We start from the raw sequence: 17246 nt of genomic DNA, 5'->3' as shown, positions 1-17246 counted from the left end.
GGTGAGGTTCTCCCTCCTCCCTCCTTTAAAAGGCACAGGATGTTTAGCAACATAGAAATACTTTTCCCTAGTGTTTTTAACAGATACCAGACTGAAAACTTCTTCTGGTATCAGAGATGAGAGTAGGCAACTCCATGTCTGAAAAAAAACGACTAAGGCCCAGGAATGCACACTCTTCCTCATTGTTCCACAGGACAGGCAAAAGAGAGATTTAAAAAGCTAAGGACAGACAAGTCATCTCAGAAACAAGGAAGACAGTAATGGGTCATCTTACTGCTATATCAATAAGTAACTTTATTGCAGAAATAACCTCAAGTTACCTCTATGTACTTCTAATTCTGAGCATGAAGCAGATACAGCAGGTGCCCACTGCACCTATGAATGACATCCTCATTTATTCATTCTTTATAAGTACATTTATTATTTATGACTTATGGCACTTTCAGTTAATGGAGCTGGATATTTGGGATCTTTTGCTTGTTTAAGTTTGATGGCAGAATTTGGACCACATCAGGAAACACGGCACACAGCTGAGATGTATAACCCCAGAGCAAAAATTACCATTTCCTTACTTAACCTATAGTTCTAACATATGAAAGCACAGACGAGGATTCTGCAGCTCAAGGACAGAGCTAGGCCAACAGGTTCATTCCTGCTGAACAAGGATATTTCTGTAAGAACTTGTTCACAGTTAGGATTCAGTACTCCTACTTCCATGGGAAAACAAAGTTTTTCAGAGCAGCACTAGGGGATCACAACCAACAGCCAAATTTTGACAACACAGATTCCTCAAAACTACAAAACTAAAAAAACCCAAGGAATTGAAAACAAAAGTGTAGCTGTTGTATGAACTGTTCAATCCTTCCCATTGCTCTGGAGAAGAGATTGGCAGGAATTATTTCTGGCATCTCTAGGCTTCTTCCTGTTAGTGTTTTTCACTACTGGCCTCAGTTCTGAAATTCTCACACCCTTTCCCAAACTAAGCCTTCATTTTTTGATCTATGGCTGGATTCCTCTGTTTTTTTCCCCAGGATGTGGAGAAGGTCACAGTGACAGGAAGTGAATAGCTGTTCTCAAATACTCATTATCTACAATTATATTAGAAAGTGGAGGAGTAATTTTCAATTCTATTGGTAAAAATTACTCATGTAAAGAGTGAGAGCCTCGAAAAGGGCCTTCATCACATTAGAAATCAAAATTAATGAGGCAGATCAAAGGTCAGCACAAGCCAGTGGCTAACCAGGGCAGGAACAACAGAATCAGTGGCCTTGACCTAGCTAGTTTTGGGCAAACTACCCACAGGATGTCCATAAACCAAGGAACAATGCATCAAATCTCACTATTGTTTTTTGTAATGGACAGGTGCAGCTCACTTGGAAGTTGATTCAAGGACTCTAACTATAGCAGACATCTTTAATGAGTAGGATAACTTTTATTTGGCCGCAAAAAAAACCCTAAAAGCAAACCCAAAAATTAACCTGTTACAAATACTTTAAACATAAGTGTTAGGCAAGTGACAGGGCACTAAGGCAGTGATAGATACAACTGATTTGGACTTAAGCATATATTGCTGCTTATAAGGTTAGACTGACTACCAGTACAGAAAGGGTAGAGTCTTAATGTAAATATGTAAGGGGTTTTCAAGAGGATTACCTGCAGAGATTTACCAAACTGAAAGAGCTCAGGATTGAGGGGGAAAAAAAAAAATCTGTGTTTTCCACAACCACCAGGATTTTATCAAGAAGAAACAAGTTATATTCAAATTACCAGCTGATATACTACTGGGAAGCATCAAGGTGCAAAAGGATATGGAATAATTAATTCCTTCTACGTTTGTTAATGAATTTCATATAGATAAATATGCAATCTGGGCCAAACATACAAAGGAAATACTCCCAGAAATTAAAGCATACTTTAGAGGAGCTTGCATTTTGCTGGACACCACTTTAAAAACTGCACACAAGTCACCAGGAATGTGATTCATGGATCTGAAATGGTACCAAAAAACTTCCAGAAGGAATTGAGCTGCTGCCTTTCCTCTGCTGCTTTCAAGGGCAGCCCAACCACAGCTTTACCAAGGCAGCAAATTCCAGCATAGCTTCCTCCTCAAGCCTCCTGCCTCTAGCTTCCTACCCCACCTCTGCCCATGCTCCAGAAGCACAGCCTGGACACTCAAGACAGCTTTTAGCTCCCCTGGATGCAGCTGGTAATCCTGAATTTTAACTACAGAGCCTTTCCGGTCCTTTCAGTCAAACCCGAAGTTCACAATGGTCCCTTCTGATTTCACATTGTATGAATCCTCTCCCTCTAGACAGCCACTTCCCCTCTACCCGGGTGGGGTAATGAGTCACCTACCTCTGTGAATCAGCAGGACCTGCTTAACCCTTTTCCAGAAGCACAAACAGCTGCAAATAGGCTGGTGGTTCAAACAAATGTTACTGCCAGCCATAGGGAACACACTGGGAAAGGTGAAGATAGCCTGAAGTAAGAGATCAGAGAAGCTGCTTCTGCTCATTACGAAATTTAAAGGCAGTTTTTAGAGGTACAAATCTGTTACAAGATCATGGAAGAAGTCTAAACCTTACCCTATGGTTCATACAAACCAGACAGATTCTAAACAGTGACTCCTAAGAGTCTGGTGGTGTAAGACAAAGGTATAGGCTTCTGTGCTTACCTGTTGGTTGCAGAAACCTTCTTGTCTGTTACTCTAAAAAAGCAAAATCTTTAAAATGTGCAGTGTTATACCATAAAATAGAGAAATAAATAAAATCTCTGGGCCAAGACTGCTGTTTTTAAAAAGCAGTAAGTAGAGAAACTAAAGTAAGCCACTGGTTAATACAGAAACACAGACTAAACACTGCTTGAGCTTCAGTGAGCTAGTTTCACCAGTTTCATGACAAAGAAAATACCCTCTGATATGGTATATTTGCATTTAAATCGATGTGTTCTGCAAAAGTGATTATTGTACATACTTGGTTACATGCACAATGTAATGTTTATTCAAAGGCTCACAAAAACACACTTCAGTTGCCTGAGAATGGTGTAATTGTGGTCAGATGGCATGATTTAATTTGAAATTTTGCCCAGCAGTCTCCAATATGTAAGAGATGATTTACAGGAGCATGTAAGCAGAACACCACTGAAGGAGCCAAATGGAAAGCAGCCTTATCCCACACACTGAAGGTGTAATAAAAAACTGACACTGTGCTCGGCTGGCAAGGGTGGCTGTAGCTGTGCATTGTAATATCCTCACGAAGTAATGGTGAGAGCTGGGCAGTAGTTCAGAGCTACTGCTCTCCAGATGGCCCAGAACAATACTGAGTTCAAGAACACATTTTTCCATGTCCGAATGCTCGCTGCTGTCAGGCATTTCTGCCACTTGCAAAGAAAACACTGGGAAATTTCCTCCCCACCCCACTTTGGGCAACTTCAGCCTCTGTTACTACCTGATTCCAAGTCATGTGGTCAGTAAGTGTATTTAATATGTAGTTCTTTGACAGCATAAGCTAGCAATTTCTCCTCCCTAGGGCAAATTTTGGTGACGAAACCTAATGCAAAAAAAAACCCCAAACAGTTAAAACCATAAATTGGGCAACGGATGAACAAAAATCCAGTTAGATACTTTTCTCCCAAAAAACTCCGGTTCCCTCCCTCCCAGATTTTTACATTATTTTCCTCCGTATTTAGCCAAGCTTTGCCACAAAACTAGTATTTCCACAGTGAAGTAAGGTCTTTTCCAACCCTAACTCTTCTGTGATTCTGTATTAAAAAATAGATACAACCTAATGCGTGCTCTGAAAGGGGAGCTTATTCTTCAATGACATGACAAAGGAAACCTGAACTTGCTTTAGTACACAGGGTCCTGTTCAAACTGAACAAAACTCCAGTCAACAGGCCTGAACTTGTCCAAAAATCACTGCTCCAAGGTCAGACAGGGCTACAGGAGGACTGAGAGGAAAAATATGAGAGCCAGCTAGGGCCCTCAGGATCAGCTCTGCCAAACACTTACACACTTTCTTATTCACTTAGTAAGAATGATCCTCTCTCAGCCCCAGCTGAAATCTATTGCCAAAGGATAGCACAGGAGATTTCCACACTTCCCTTAACACCAGGCTCCTCCCTGGCAGCCCTAACAGCTCCAGTTCATGCACAAATGCTGCAGCGTGATTTGCCAGTGGTGGTTGTGCACATGCAGAAGTGTTTAAGCAGGTTTATACAGAAGTTAAGGGAAGCAACAGAATTAAAATCACCAATTGCATTAGCACAGCTGTAGTCAAAATACTGCTTTGAATTTTTTCTTTTGGCATCTGTAACTTTGAACATCACTAAACCCTGCCCTCGGGCATCTTAAAAGTGTCTCTCTTCATTGCAGCTCCCCACCTATTATCTTATGCAACACACATGACTGCATGTGACTGTACGTCACAACAGGTCAGCTGCACTGAGACGAGACATAAAAGTCGAGGAATCAGAGAAATTAAATTGGCTATGAAAATATAAAAGCTATCCTAGCTCTTAAGAAAACAGCTGCAACAAACAAGGCACTGAGAGAAGCATTGTTTCTGAACAGGAGATTTTGTGAACATGGTTATGTTTGTACAATGTTATAAACGTGCATTTTCTCTTTATGCATGTCCCATTTCTTTCAGGGAATGAAAAGAAATCCTGAGCACATAAACCAGCTGTTTTCAGCCTTTTCAACAAATGGAAAGAGCCTCAAGAAAGACAGAGTCCCTTAACACTTGTGCGTGTAAGTGTAAGCCTCACACAAAGTATGTCTGTGTTTGCATTTCAGTTAGTATTTACATGGTTTAGTTAGCAGCAGGTCCCATGAGAGAATTGCCACTTCCTTTCTTGACAACATGGAAGGAAAGCAGAGGTGCCATGAGGCCACTGCATGCAGACAGAACAAGCTTTGGGAAACACATCTCATGTCTTAAAAACTGTCGTATACTTTGTGAAATGGTTTGAGGCAGAGTTCAACCTCCCCAGGACACGGGGCAGGGGTGGTGCCTGTGCTCGAGCAGGTCAGAGCTCTGGCTGATGCCTTCATCCAGATCGATGCCACCTTCCAGTGAAAAGGCTTTGGGCCTTAGAAACATCCTGCAGATCAGCTGGTACCCAAGAAAGGTAACAGGTGAGTACCTGAGATTGATGTCGTCGATCGTAACCGGTCACAACCTTGTGTAAAAGCAGGCTAATGAACAAACACTTCAGCGTGGTGCATAGAATTTGCCCAGCTCCGAGTTATCTTTGAGGTACAGTATTTCATATAGGGAAAAGCAGCAAAATGAGACATTAGTGAGGCCACAAGGAAACAGAGTTCCAACCACCTCACCAAGAGACAGAGTCAGACCCGTGTGGCCTGCTCTGTCATATGAGCATTATAAAAACCCATCCAAACAACAAACCCAAACCCCAAACTGGTGGGCTCTGCACTGAATCACAGGTACTGACCACACAGCCTCTCCCTTGCAGGACACCCCAGCGCCTCTACGAGCTCACCAGAGAAAACCCAACTTGTTACAAGGATGGCAAAGCCATTTCAGAAGCCATCAGCAAAGGGTGTGGTTTGCAGGGCAGTTATGGGAGCAGGGAACAACCCAGGGACCCCTATCTCTTGCCCTTCATCAGGAAATAGCAGCTAGTTTCCTTATTACCAGCTAGCTGCCTGGGCAGCTCATTTAAGCTTCTTGGGAAACCAGAACAATTAAACTGGGAGTGACTCCCTGGAAACCCGGAAGATGCAGCACACTTGCTTACCCATATCTGAACAGCTCCTCAAATGAGGTTTAAAGAAGGATGATTTAATGACTTAACCTTTGATTTAATGCCAATGTAGTCAATGCTCTTTGAATCATTCCACGAGTGAATAGTAACAACACCCCCTTGAGCACTAAAGGGCAGTGTTAAAGGCAAACTAAACCAAAGCTTGCCCCCCTATGCAGGTTCACCTTTGTTTATCCACCAGCAGTGAGGTGGTTGTATAACTTCCCCGCTCAGCAGCCTCCTCACCTTAACTTCAGCACACAGCAGTCAGCTCTTTTGGAATACCATTTTGCATAACTCCTGACACATGCCAAGAACCCAATTGCAGATCTTTGGGCTCTTCCTGTTTGCTTGTACCTGGGAGGCGATGCAGCCGGAGGGCTTTTGGGCATTGGATGAGAGCTGCTACATCTGACCTCCCTTCCTAACAGACCCAGGTTGTTCTGGCCTCTCCCATTCTGAAACACTGTTTTGCTGCTTGTTAATGAAAGCTGAGCAGTTCATCAGTAAAGCCAGTGAAATGGGTAAGAAATAAACACTACCATTTCATGCCCTCGATTAGACATGTGAATTAGGGGAGTCACAGCAAGCTCAAAGACTTTTTCAGTATAATCCTTTCAGAAATGAGTTTGCAAAAGCATACGCCAATACTTACCCTCATTATACGTTAGCAGGGTGTTCACAGGGGAGGCGATCGCTTCACTCCATGTTCTGAAGGTTACAGCAAATCCTCCCTCCACTACACCCTCACCTGGACCCCCCCTGCAAGGGGACAGCCCAGCAGGAAGCCCTCCTGCTTCCCCCCTCCACGCTGCAATCTGCAGAAGGCTGAGCCAGGTACTTGCTGGTTTTATTTCTTCCTTTCCAAAAAATAAAAATGACAGAAAAAAACCCTAGAATTTAAACCCTAGAATTTAAATCTAAGAAGAGCAATTTCAATTCTCTTCCATGTAATTGCATTGCACCTTGAAACTGCTGATTATGAAGTATTTATGGGTTGCCCAGGGAGGCTGTGAATGCTCCATCCCTGGTGGTGGTCAAGGCCAGGTTGGACGAGGCCTTGGGTGACATGGTTTAGTGTGAGGTGTCCCTGCCCATGGCAGGGTGGTTGGAACTTGATGATCTTAAGGTCCTTTCCAACTCTGACTATTCTATGATTCTATTTTTTAACCATGTGCTTCAAGGAAAATAGAATTCCTGTCACCTCCAAGGAGCACACCCAATCACCACTTATTTTTACACCTGCAATCAAGCAATTTTGTTCACTATATTTGTGCTTGATTATCAGGGAAACATGCACAGTATTTATGCTTGCAGTTAGCACTGCCTGCAGTGAGAGGGAGGCTGATCCTGACAAATAACGAAGCCCGAAAGCACAGGAGGGAAGGACTTCTGGAACAACATTAAGCCATCATCAAGTATTAATGACAAGTATCTTTTAGCACGAACAGGCAGCTGGGTGAGTTCAGAGGGAGCTGCTTTAAGAAGAAACACGGGATGACACCGCGGCAGAGGTAAGACACTACAAGCAGTGACAGGGAGCAGGAGGTTTTGATCGAGCCGAGGGAAGCCTGTAACTGGATGATGTGCCCTGACGTGGCCTGTGGCAGTGCCATAGCTCAGCCTGGCCCAGAGCAGCGTGACCTTTCTAACTAGGCTTACATCAGCACCGTTCATGCCCAACGGTGCAGAGGGACGCAGCCGCATGCTTACGTCTCACGCAGCCTTCAGAGCGCGCTGTTGGTGAGGCACAATTCACAGGTCAGAGAATTAGGGCAAGCTGCTGCCCTCCTGCCCTCAGCCTAGGGGTGCTTCTCTGAATTAGGCTGGCAGCACAGCCAGCTTTCTGCTTTGCTCCCTATTTACAGGGTACCTGTGAAGGCAGAGGTTTAGCCATGTGCCACAGAAGAACAGTCTAAAATAAATCTGTCACCTCAAAGTCATCTTTGAGGTTTAACCAAACATTAGTTGTTACCAGGACTGTTACTTCTGTGTGATTTTTAGTCATTCCAAGGGAAAAAAAAGCACAATAATCAGTGTCTAAACATAATCAGCTAAAACCAGTGATGACCAGTACTGAGATTATTCCCATGCAGCACAGCTCACTTTGGGTTTTAATCTAACACACTTTGAAGTAGATGATTGACTTTGTCCTATGTGTAACTGAAAATATGCACAACAAAAGCAAACTTTGGATTGAGGGAGCAAAACACGTTTGCAAATGAAAACTTAAAGGCTCTGGGACTTTCTCTAAAGCTACAAAATGCAGCTGCAAATGTAGATTCACACTCACTGTTGAATGCTTGGGACAACAAATTTCCCAGTGTAACTGCCGAGCTCAAGCTACAGGAATCAAAACAATCCAACTGAAATAAACACCAGGAAAGAGTTAATTGTTTATTTAAGCAAACATGAAACTGTCCATTTGCAAATCTCATTAGGTTTGCATAACTTTCATTTCTATTGGCTTTTTTATCTTTTACCAAGTCGTCTTATCTCCCAGCATCCAAACAGGTAGAAGTGAGTAGAATGACCAGCCCCTTCTTTGAATAGTGTTAGAAAGCTTCGAAATAATAGCATGGCTTACTGGGATGGACACATACAAGAGGAGTTGCAGAACAATATATATATATATATTTTGCAGTGTATGTATGTAAACATATGTTGAAATAAAAGTGGGAGAAAGCTTTCAATTTGTCAGGTGATTTTTCAATAGGCAAGGAAGCAGAGTTATAAGGAGATATTATAAGACACAGTTTATTGACTCGAGCTCTAGGAAGAGTTTGTTTTAACTGTTGTTACAGTCTCCTCATTTCAATCTGACAGCACACAGGGACCTCAGCATGGCAAAAATAACATTCACTGTCATGAAAGGCTTTAAGACTCTACCAGGACTGCGTGAAGTAAATACCAGTGTCCCTAAGGTGAACGGCAGATTGGAGGGTAAAAAGCACCAGAACTGGAGGAAGGAGCAAACACACAGCTTTCACTGCACCAAGTATCCTGATGAAAAATGAAACAAGCAGCTGTGAACTGCTGAATGAGCCCCGAAAGTGCAAAACTGAAGCTCCAGTACATGGGAAAAAGTGAAGTATTGAATGAAGCTGCGAGTTTTTGGGATGTGCCTTGTGCTAGAACCAGCTCTGTGCGGCGCTCTTGTCAAAGACTGCAGTTAGGCCAAAAAATGACAACGCTGCTAGGGCCATGATTTAAGAAATTCTGTTCATCTTTCAAAAAACAACAGGAACAAACGAGCAACCGTTGTGCTTTTAACTGCTGTGTGCGGCCTCGCAGCACTTGCTCCGAGCTTCGGATACTTAGGTTTCCTCTAAGTTTCCCCAGCAGCTCTGTTGCAAGGTGTCCATGTTAAAGCCTCCCCATTAATTCAGTCACATTGTTTGGAGTTAAATATGAAGCATACAGGAAAAACTTTACAAACCTCACACGCAACTGAGATGGAAACTGTAAGAGATGTGTCTTAGGCAGATGGCTGCGCTGCGTGACTGCTGAACTCCTTCCCACCTCAACTGAAACACATTTAGATGCTGTTGATGTTCAATGAAAACAGCTGGAGATGGATGAGCAAACGGTCAGATGAAAGATACCAAAATGTCAGACAGCCTACCGACTGTTGTTGCCATGAGATCCAACAGTCAACATCAGTCTGATAAGCTATCCGACAGGATGGTACGGCCATGGAGATGTCACGATGGTTGGCAACACAAGAGGACATTCAGGTGGGATTGAACAAAATACGTATTTCTCACCCCTTGCTCAAGACCTGCCCTAACGTGCTGTGGGGCTAAACCCAACCTGAGCAGGAGCAAGCTCTCACCTACTCTATGCTCATCTGCCACCTTTTGATAACATTAATTGAAAGTAAAATTAATTCTTGTTACTTACCCCTAGGATAAAAATAAAAAACAACAGTTCAAAAAGTATTAAAGTAATGAGATGAGTACAGCGGCACTGGGATGGATGTCTACTTACTAAGGAGGGAAAGATCCATTTTAATATTAGTTATGTCCATGTACGTTAGAACTGGAACACACACTGATTCCGAACAATGATTTCAGGATATCTGGCTCCAGAAGCCTCAGGTTAAGGCTCTCTGCACCATTACCGGGTTTGACATCTGTTTCCAGTTGGAATCTTTACTTTTCCTCCCTCTCTTCTCCTTCATTACCCACGGTGCTGTGATTGGTGGCAAACATCTGAGAAGAACTTAGGGTACCAAGTCCTGCTATTTAACGTGTGCTTTAACCAGCGAGCCGTGCTTCAAGCAAGTGAAAGCCTTTCTACGTCCTTCTGCTAAGTGAGAAGTTCTTAGGAAAAAGGAAAAAACCAAAAAAGAACGAAGGGCTTCAGCACCGTTTGTGCAGGCAGGGCGAGGAGAGCATGCAGTGCGTGGGATTAAGGCTCAATAAAGAAACCGAGCATACAGAAGTGGAGAGGGAAAGAAACAGCTTCAAAAGACTGACACAAGAAATTCTGGAATGCTCCAAGGTGACTTTATAAAGTTTTATCTTAACTTCGTTCTAAATATACAGAATAAAAAACGTCAGCTTCAGCATTTTGACATCAATCATCTCCGCTAACATCATGAAGGTAAGAGGGGGGCTTTTTCCAACCAAGAGCACGTGCAATGCAGCGGGACACGGGGGGGGTTCAGCTGAAACAGCCTTACCACGAGGGACATGCAACGGTTTGTATCCAACCTGTATTCATTTATATACATTTTGATGGTCTTGAAAGTTACGGAAAAAGCAAACCAGCCACCCTTCAAAATCAAAAGTTACCCTTAGGTCAGCCTGAAGTTAAATCAGGGAACGGAGGGTATTAAATCATCAGGTCTGGAGATAATCTGGATGGACATTAGTGTTAAGCACCATTTAACATCACATTGTCCACCCCGTGTAATACAGCTCAGACTCGTAAAGTGTTTGTATCTTACCTTAGCATTTATAAGTTTGTCAATGAAACGTTTGCTCTAATATCCAAATTGCTTTCAAAATTAAATAAAAACTCGTTATAGTTGAAAATGGATGTTAAAAAGTTTCCCCCATTTTGAATAATGCTGATTTTTAAACACAGGGAAAGATGTGTCACTTTTCATGTCTGCTAAAACCCATTCTGGGTTTTTCTTTCCAAGCTCATTTGGTTTTTTCTTCAGAGGACATCTTCTGTTGCAGTCGCTTGGCATAGCTTTGGGCCATGGAGTTGATTATAGACAAGATAAAATAACAAACCATGACAATCACCAATTTTTCAAACATCCACGATAGCCAGTTTTCCCCCTGAAGAGACAAAACAGAAGGAGGAAAATGAAGATTAGTGGAAAAGCTCAATGGAGAAGTCTCCATTTTCTGGGCAAAGGGAAAACCCTGACCCCAACCAATGTTTTATTATGTAATTTATCAAATTAAACCCAGGACCCGAGTGCAAGCTGACAGGATTCCTGCAGGTCCCTCTATAGAGCTGACTTTAGTCCCCTGAAAGACAATGCAGGCCGGCTTGCCAAAGACACTGCAGGGCAGATGACGAACCCTTGATCATTACTAGTGTCCTCATGAAGTGATTTATTATTCCTAGTATTGTTTTGTCTTTGCTAACAATTCATAGAGCTCAGAATTAGCAACTCCTGACCGTCATTCCCTGTCGTGGCCCTTGCAATGAAAACAATCACGTCATTGGTTAATACTGGGTTTTTCCTAAACTGCATATGCTGTGTTCTCTTCCAGTCAGGGTCCGATTCTTCAGGTGTCCCTGGAAGTTACCGCTGTGACTCCACAGTCCCACTCCCAGCGCCTCCCATGGCTGCCCTTGTACTGGTTGTTGTCAAAGGAGGGCAGCAACGTACTACATACAAATCACTTCAACACACCGAACAGCAATCTGCATATTCAGTTATTCTGGCCTGACCCTCCCTAATTTAACCTCTTCTGTGGTAAGAAATGGGCAAAGAAACATTTATGAGAGCTACAGGGATGAGATGTGAAATGTGAATTAATGGATTTTATCTCAAAATGCCTCAGTATCCTGAGGATTTTCAAGTCAGAGGTGCTCCGATCCCGCAAAAAATTCCGGGGATGTTTTCCAACATAACTTTTTTTATTAATTTGGTGGTTTGGGTTTCTTTGGTTTTCTTTTTTCCATACTTCCCGCCCCCCCCGCCTGTATGAAAGGGCACTTCTGCCCCTTTGTCCTGGCTATAAACACCTGATTTTACTTCCCCTTTCGGACACTAAAGGTGTGGGGATTTGGTTTCTCTTATTGGGTATCCAGCCACAGATCCCACTGGCTTCTGCAGTACCGAGGCTGAAGTTTGTTGCAACTTTTTGCTGCTTAAACTCATCTTTCCAAACAGGCAGCTGAGATAAGGCAGAAATGCGCCTGGTCTTGCTTTACTGTTTTCTTTTTGCCTTTAAGTCCAGTTGCACGCAACTGCAGCAAGAGCTTTAATTCCCAGGTTGCTTCTACAATGAGATTTTAAGCTACTCCCTGGGCCATCGCCAGGCTTTGAAAACAAGGATCCATCAGTAAACCTGACAAGTCAAAAGCCAGCCAGAGAAGGGAAAACATGACATAGGGAGGGAAGGAGGCAGGGAGGTTCTTACCTGGGGCACGCCAGTGTCAGATCTGTGGTGAAGTTTTATCCTCTGAGCTTCCAAATATTCTTGAAATGGCTTCTGAAGAGAAGGACCTACACTTGGAATAGCACTGATGCAGAGTTCATCCGAGAGAACAGGACAAAATAGGGAGAAAAAAACAAAAACAGAAAAACAAAACCATTGGGGTTTTTTTCGTTTTTTTTTTTCTTTCTTTTTCTAAAACTTACCACTGACCCAACCAGAACAAAGCTCGGTCTGAGCTAGAGCTCAGAGGGGCACTGCTATGGGAGAAAAGAGATAACCACGCAGTGAAGTGCACTGCATCTTTTTGATGCATCTGAAAGGGGAGCATTTCCCCAGGTCCTCAAAAAGGGCTTAAAAAGAAAAAGCCTTCAGAGCAAAGCAGTGACAAGGCACTGCTGGTTACACAGAACACTGCTGCGAGCGAGAGCATTTCCTTATAGCCAGGGAGAGGCCAGCTGAGGCTGTGCACTGCTGCGGTGCTGAGAATCAAATGAATGACTTCTGAGAAGTCCCACATTTATCACCAGCAGTTCCTGTAAGAACTGGTTTGAACCGATTAATAAGGAAATGACTTGTGCTTGTGTCATCCCCCAGTTAAAAAAGAAACTGCTCGCCCTATGACTTGCCCCTATCTTCTCCGAGGAGACGGCCCCTTTCTCAAACTAAGTCCTTATTAGGACAATCTGTGCGTCATCCTTACCCAAAAAGAATGCATTAGCAAATTCTGCAGGCACCTCCCACAAGTCAGTGATTAACAAAGGAACAAAGAAGGAACTATGAACCCTGTTCTGAATCATGCCACGGTTTATGGCAGATGACTTGCACAAAAGCTACAATACGTTACTGAACACCTTGTCCTTACATTAACGTTAGAAAGATCACAGATACAGGTTTGGAACCAGGAGCCCTCTGCTGCCTCTGTTGCGGGAAGGTGCTCCCACCGGGCAGCCTTGCAGCAGCCTCCAACCTCCATCCTGCAAACACCAGAGCCTGCCCAGGCTCCACCGACCCCAACCTCTGTGCCCTGCCTGAAATCTACACACAGGGCTCTTTAGCAAGTCCAAGGAGCCTTAATAATTGTCAGGACACTTTAAAGAGCCCCAAGCAGAAGAAAGGAGCACAAGCAACACCACGAGCTGAGCTGGTGTGGTGAGAACTGTTAAAATGGACAGTTTAGTTATAAGGAAATCGAGATGGTCCTCCCCATTCAAACAAAAGCAGAAGGCTCTCTTAATTTCTGCATTTCAACCCTTCCGTTTTGAATCTCTACACAAGTACTTCAGGGAGGATTGAGTGAAACACTTCAAACACCAAGATGCACACAGTTTTACACACTCATCTCCTCTGGCAGTGACTGCAGGAGGGCTCAGCAGTCTCCTCAGCCTCCTGACACAATCTTCCCTTTTCCAGGCTAAAGCCCAGTTAAAACCCCACAGCTCCCCACTCTTAAGAACGTACGAAAAGGCGCAGACTGAAGCAACACCGTGACTCGCCCTCCTCCACTACCTCTATTTCCTTCGCTAGCCAGAGGCAAAGAATTTCTGTGAACATATTTACAAGGAGAACGATTTACAATCGCTTCCCTCATGATTCACCATCCCGATGGTACAAATGGGCGAGGAAATTCCGCGCCTGCACTGGTGAAAACGCAGGGGGAAAAAACCCCACCGAAACCTGAGCAGAGACCAAAGCCCATCCAGTGCCTGCTTTACACAAGAGTACATCAACGTTGACAAAGGATTCCCGGTTTGTCAGCACCATCCCTTGGGAAGCCGAGTGTTCCGGGTGAAACCTCTCCCAGTGACTCGCTCATCACTCGGAGTCACAGTTTTAAGGGTTACACTTTGAGGCTTCTTTTCTTTTCCAGATGCCACTGGGATGCCCAGAAAAGCGACTGAAAAGGAACAGTTTACTTTTAGCCTTCTGCAGGGTTATAAAATGAGGACTATTTAAATGATGAGAGATGAATGACTAACAGAATGCTTGGTTGCTCAAATGATTTCTGAGAGCCGAAGCACATCAGTGCCCAGTTCACATTCAGCAGCCGAACAAAGCCATGAAACCCAAGCTCTGACAGCATGAGGAGATCCTGGGCACCAACACCCAATTTCACCATTTTTTCACTAAAAATATTCAGGTTTTTTTTCCTTTTCCCCTTTTGTGAGCATAACTGAGAATCAAGCACACAGCAGGCATCTGAATAAAGCTGTTTTGAAGACCTGAAAGACCCTGACTGCAAGGACCCTGGCTTCTCAAACTGCACAGCCACAGAGACTTTAATGCTGAAAAAAAGGGGCATAAATGTAACTAAGGAGTCAAATGAAGCAGACCAACGTCTGGGAAATAACGAATCCACAGCATGAGGAATGCAATTCCTGAAATCCCATCTCAGTGGGACAGTGTCGGCCACTTGTACTCTTTTGACAAGAGTCAATAATTTAATCAACCAGCTAAGGTATATGTCACCTCATATCCAGAGCGCAGACATAATCTTACATCTTAAAAAACAATCTCACATCCAATCTTAGACTTAGAGCTAAGCCTTAAAAATCAGTTTTCATTTTATTTAATTACAAACCAGGCAGTGCTTTTTCCCCTGCAGACCTAGTGAAGTTCAACCCAATAACCCTGTTCTTACCTAAGGAGGAGGGGGAAGACTTGTGTGCACATCTTCAGGGGTTACACTCAAGCCAGATACAAGTACATAGGCAGAAGGGACAGATTTGCATCATAATTCTGTGCGGCTTCGCAAGGACTTAAAGACAGACCTTCAAAAGCCAGTTTCAGGAGTCAAGATGCAAACCACAAGCCCATTTACACATCCGACTTCAGAAGGGAAGATAAGCCTGTTTGTCGAACCATCTCAAACCAATTCCTTGCATTTTCCTTTGAGAATCAAGCCTATTGTCTTTCAAACAGGGAATATGAAAGAAAATAAAAGGCCCTTAGTGCACAACAGAACTTTGTTCATCCGCACTCTGGGGGCTCTATCTGCCAAAACAAAACACACAAGAAAAGCCCCAAACACACAACCTGCTGCCCTTCTTACAGCTCTGGGCAAGCTGCTTAAGGACTTGAGCTTTAAAAGGGGAAAACATAAATAAGAGGTCATTCACTACAAGTTGTTCACCGAAATAAGCCACGAAGTCAGTGGCACTGGTGGTTGCCATTGCTATTAATGAATTCTGCACCTAATCAGCAACAAGGATGCACTCCTAGAAGGAGCGGTGCTGCTCTTGTGTCCTTTCAGCACAATTCACTTGGAAAGCAAAGAGGCTTGCTGCACTTTTACCAGGAGATCCAGACAGAAACTGGGGGGGAACTCTGAAGAAATTCTGATTCAGAGGAAATTTCTGAAACAGCGACCATTAAAGCACCAGATTTTGTCTGAGTTCCTCCTGCTCCTCTGCTGAAATCAAACGCTTCACAAGGGACTGAAACTGAAAACAGGCTTCCAAGAAACTGCACTAGCTTTTGGTCCAGCCTCAATTCAGTAAAATCATCACATTGCAGTAAAAAACAGTGTTAGCACTCTAACACTGCAACACAAGCACCCATTGAGAACTCAGCTTCACTGAACAAGCCACTGCTGAAGCCTGTTTCAGAGTTACCCGGTATCTGTAATTAAACAGATGCAGCTGGTTGCTTCTGATTTCAAGCCATGATTCCTATGCAAATGAAAAATTATATTGCCCCCCCCCAATAACCCCAAATTTCACATCTCTCTGAAGCAGCACGCACAGGGATCCAGCCAAGGCGCTCCAGGTTTAAGCATTACACCCTCCATGTACAGATTGTGTGAGTTTGACTTCGAAGGCTTCCATTCGGTTACAGCGAAGCCGTGTTTAAGACACACCACAACTGATTCAGTTGCTTTTCAAAGAATGACCGAGCCTCCATGAAGTCTCCAGCCAGGAAAAGGCAGGAGGGATTCTGGGAAACCTGGTTTTTAACAGAATCTTTGGAACTGCAGGTAGGAGCTTTCTCACTCACCTGGGGGTGAAGCCCCAGCCAGGGAGGGAACAAACCAAGTAAGTATTTCCCTGTGTCAGTGAACAAGGAGGAGGAAGTTAATCAACACATGCCACGGCATTTTTACTGCTATTAAAACTACTTCTTTAAAATGATTCTGTCCTGATCTTGCCTTTCTGAAAGGCACGGCTTTAATCTCACCGGATCTTTAGGAGCAGAGGTTACTCCTGAGCTATTGAAATTTCCTAACCTCTGTTTTCCGAACTGTGAGTGCTCAGGTAACTAATGACAGGCTGTGCTGAATGCTGCAGTACGGATCTCAGGCAAATGCTGCAGTTCAGTGTCACTGCAGTAACACTGCACTATGAAATCTACCAGTCCACGATTTCGGATATAAAGTTCCCATCTTACAAACACACACTTATGCCCTTGCCTGCTTTTCCAGAGGGAAATGATAGATCTAGCAAGTATTTCCAAGGATTACTGAAGCTGCCGTTGCAGAATCACCTCTTAGGAACATAAACATGATGGGGTTCACTGCTAATCAAAGTTTCTCATTTGTAAAAGGCCTCTTGGAGCCGGTGATGATTAAGCAGCTGAGTAACTCTAAGCAGTTCTTAAAGTCCATTTATTCTGATAGAAAATAAAGATGTAAATACCAGCTTCAGGAGCATCCAGTTCTGAGCTTTATACGTACCCAGCGGTACCACTGGAATCAGTCCCATTGATCAGGAAACGTTCAGCACAGCAGGTTTAAAAACACGGAGGTTGTTTGACCATGGAAATAATAATGTGAAGGGAAGTGAGCAGCGCAGGCATCGAAGAGATGGTGCAAACAAGCCACCAGGCTGAAGCGCACCGAAGCCCTGC

The 17246-nt window shown here is 43.7% G+C and overlaps 1 protein-coding gene across 1 annotated transcript in view; it reads right to left on the bottom strand.

Moving 5' to 3' along the window:
- Window positions 1-10258: 10258 nt before the first annotated feature.
- Window positions 10259-17246, bottom strand: part of VMP1 (vacuole membrane protein 1) — a 64696-nt gene continuing 57708 nt past the window's right edge. Inside the window, exons 12-13 of the mRNA XM_057397247.1 lie at window positions 12387-12489; window positions 10259-11066 (exon numbers count right to left, since the gene is read on the bottom strand). Of these exons, the coding sequence (XP_057253230.1) occupies window positions 10923-11066; window positions 12387-12489 (247 nt within the window). The 3' untranslated portion in view covers window positions 10259-10922. The remainder of the gene's footprint in view (window positions 11067-12386; window positions 12490-17246) is intronic.

Source organism: Pezoporus wallicus, unplaced genomic scaffold (assembly GCF_028554395.1).
Source record: "Pezoporus wallicus isolate ANWC-B61680 ecotype Strahan unplaced genomic scaffold, APGP_CSIRO_Pwel_v1 contig_8856, whole genome shotgun sequence".
In the NCBI taxonomy this organism is placed as follows: domain Eukaryota; kingdom Metazoa; phylum Chordata; class Aves; order Psittaciformes; family Psittacidae; genus Pezoporus; species Pezoporus wallicus.
This window is presented reverse-complemented; position numbering and strand designations above follow the sequence as displayed.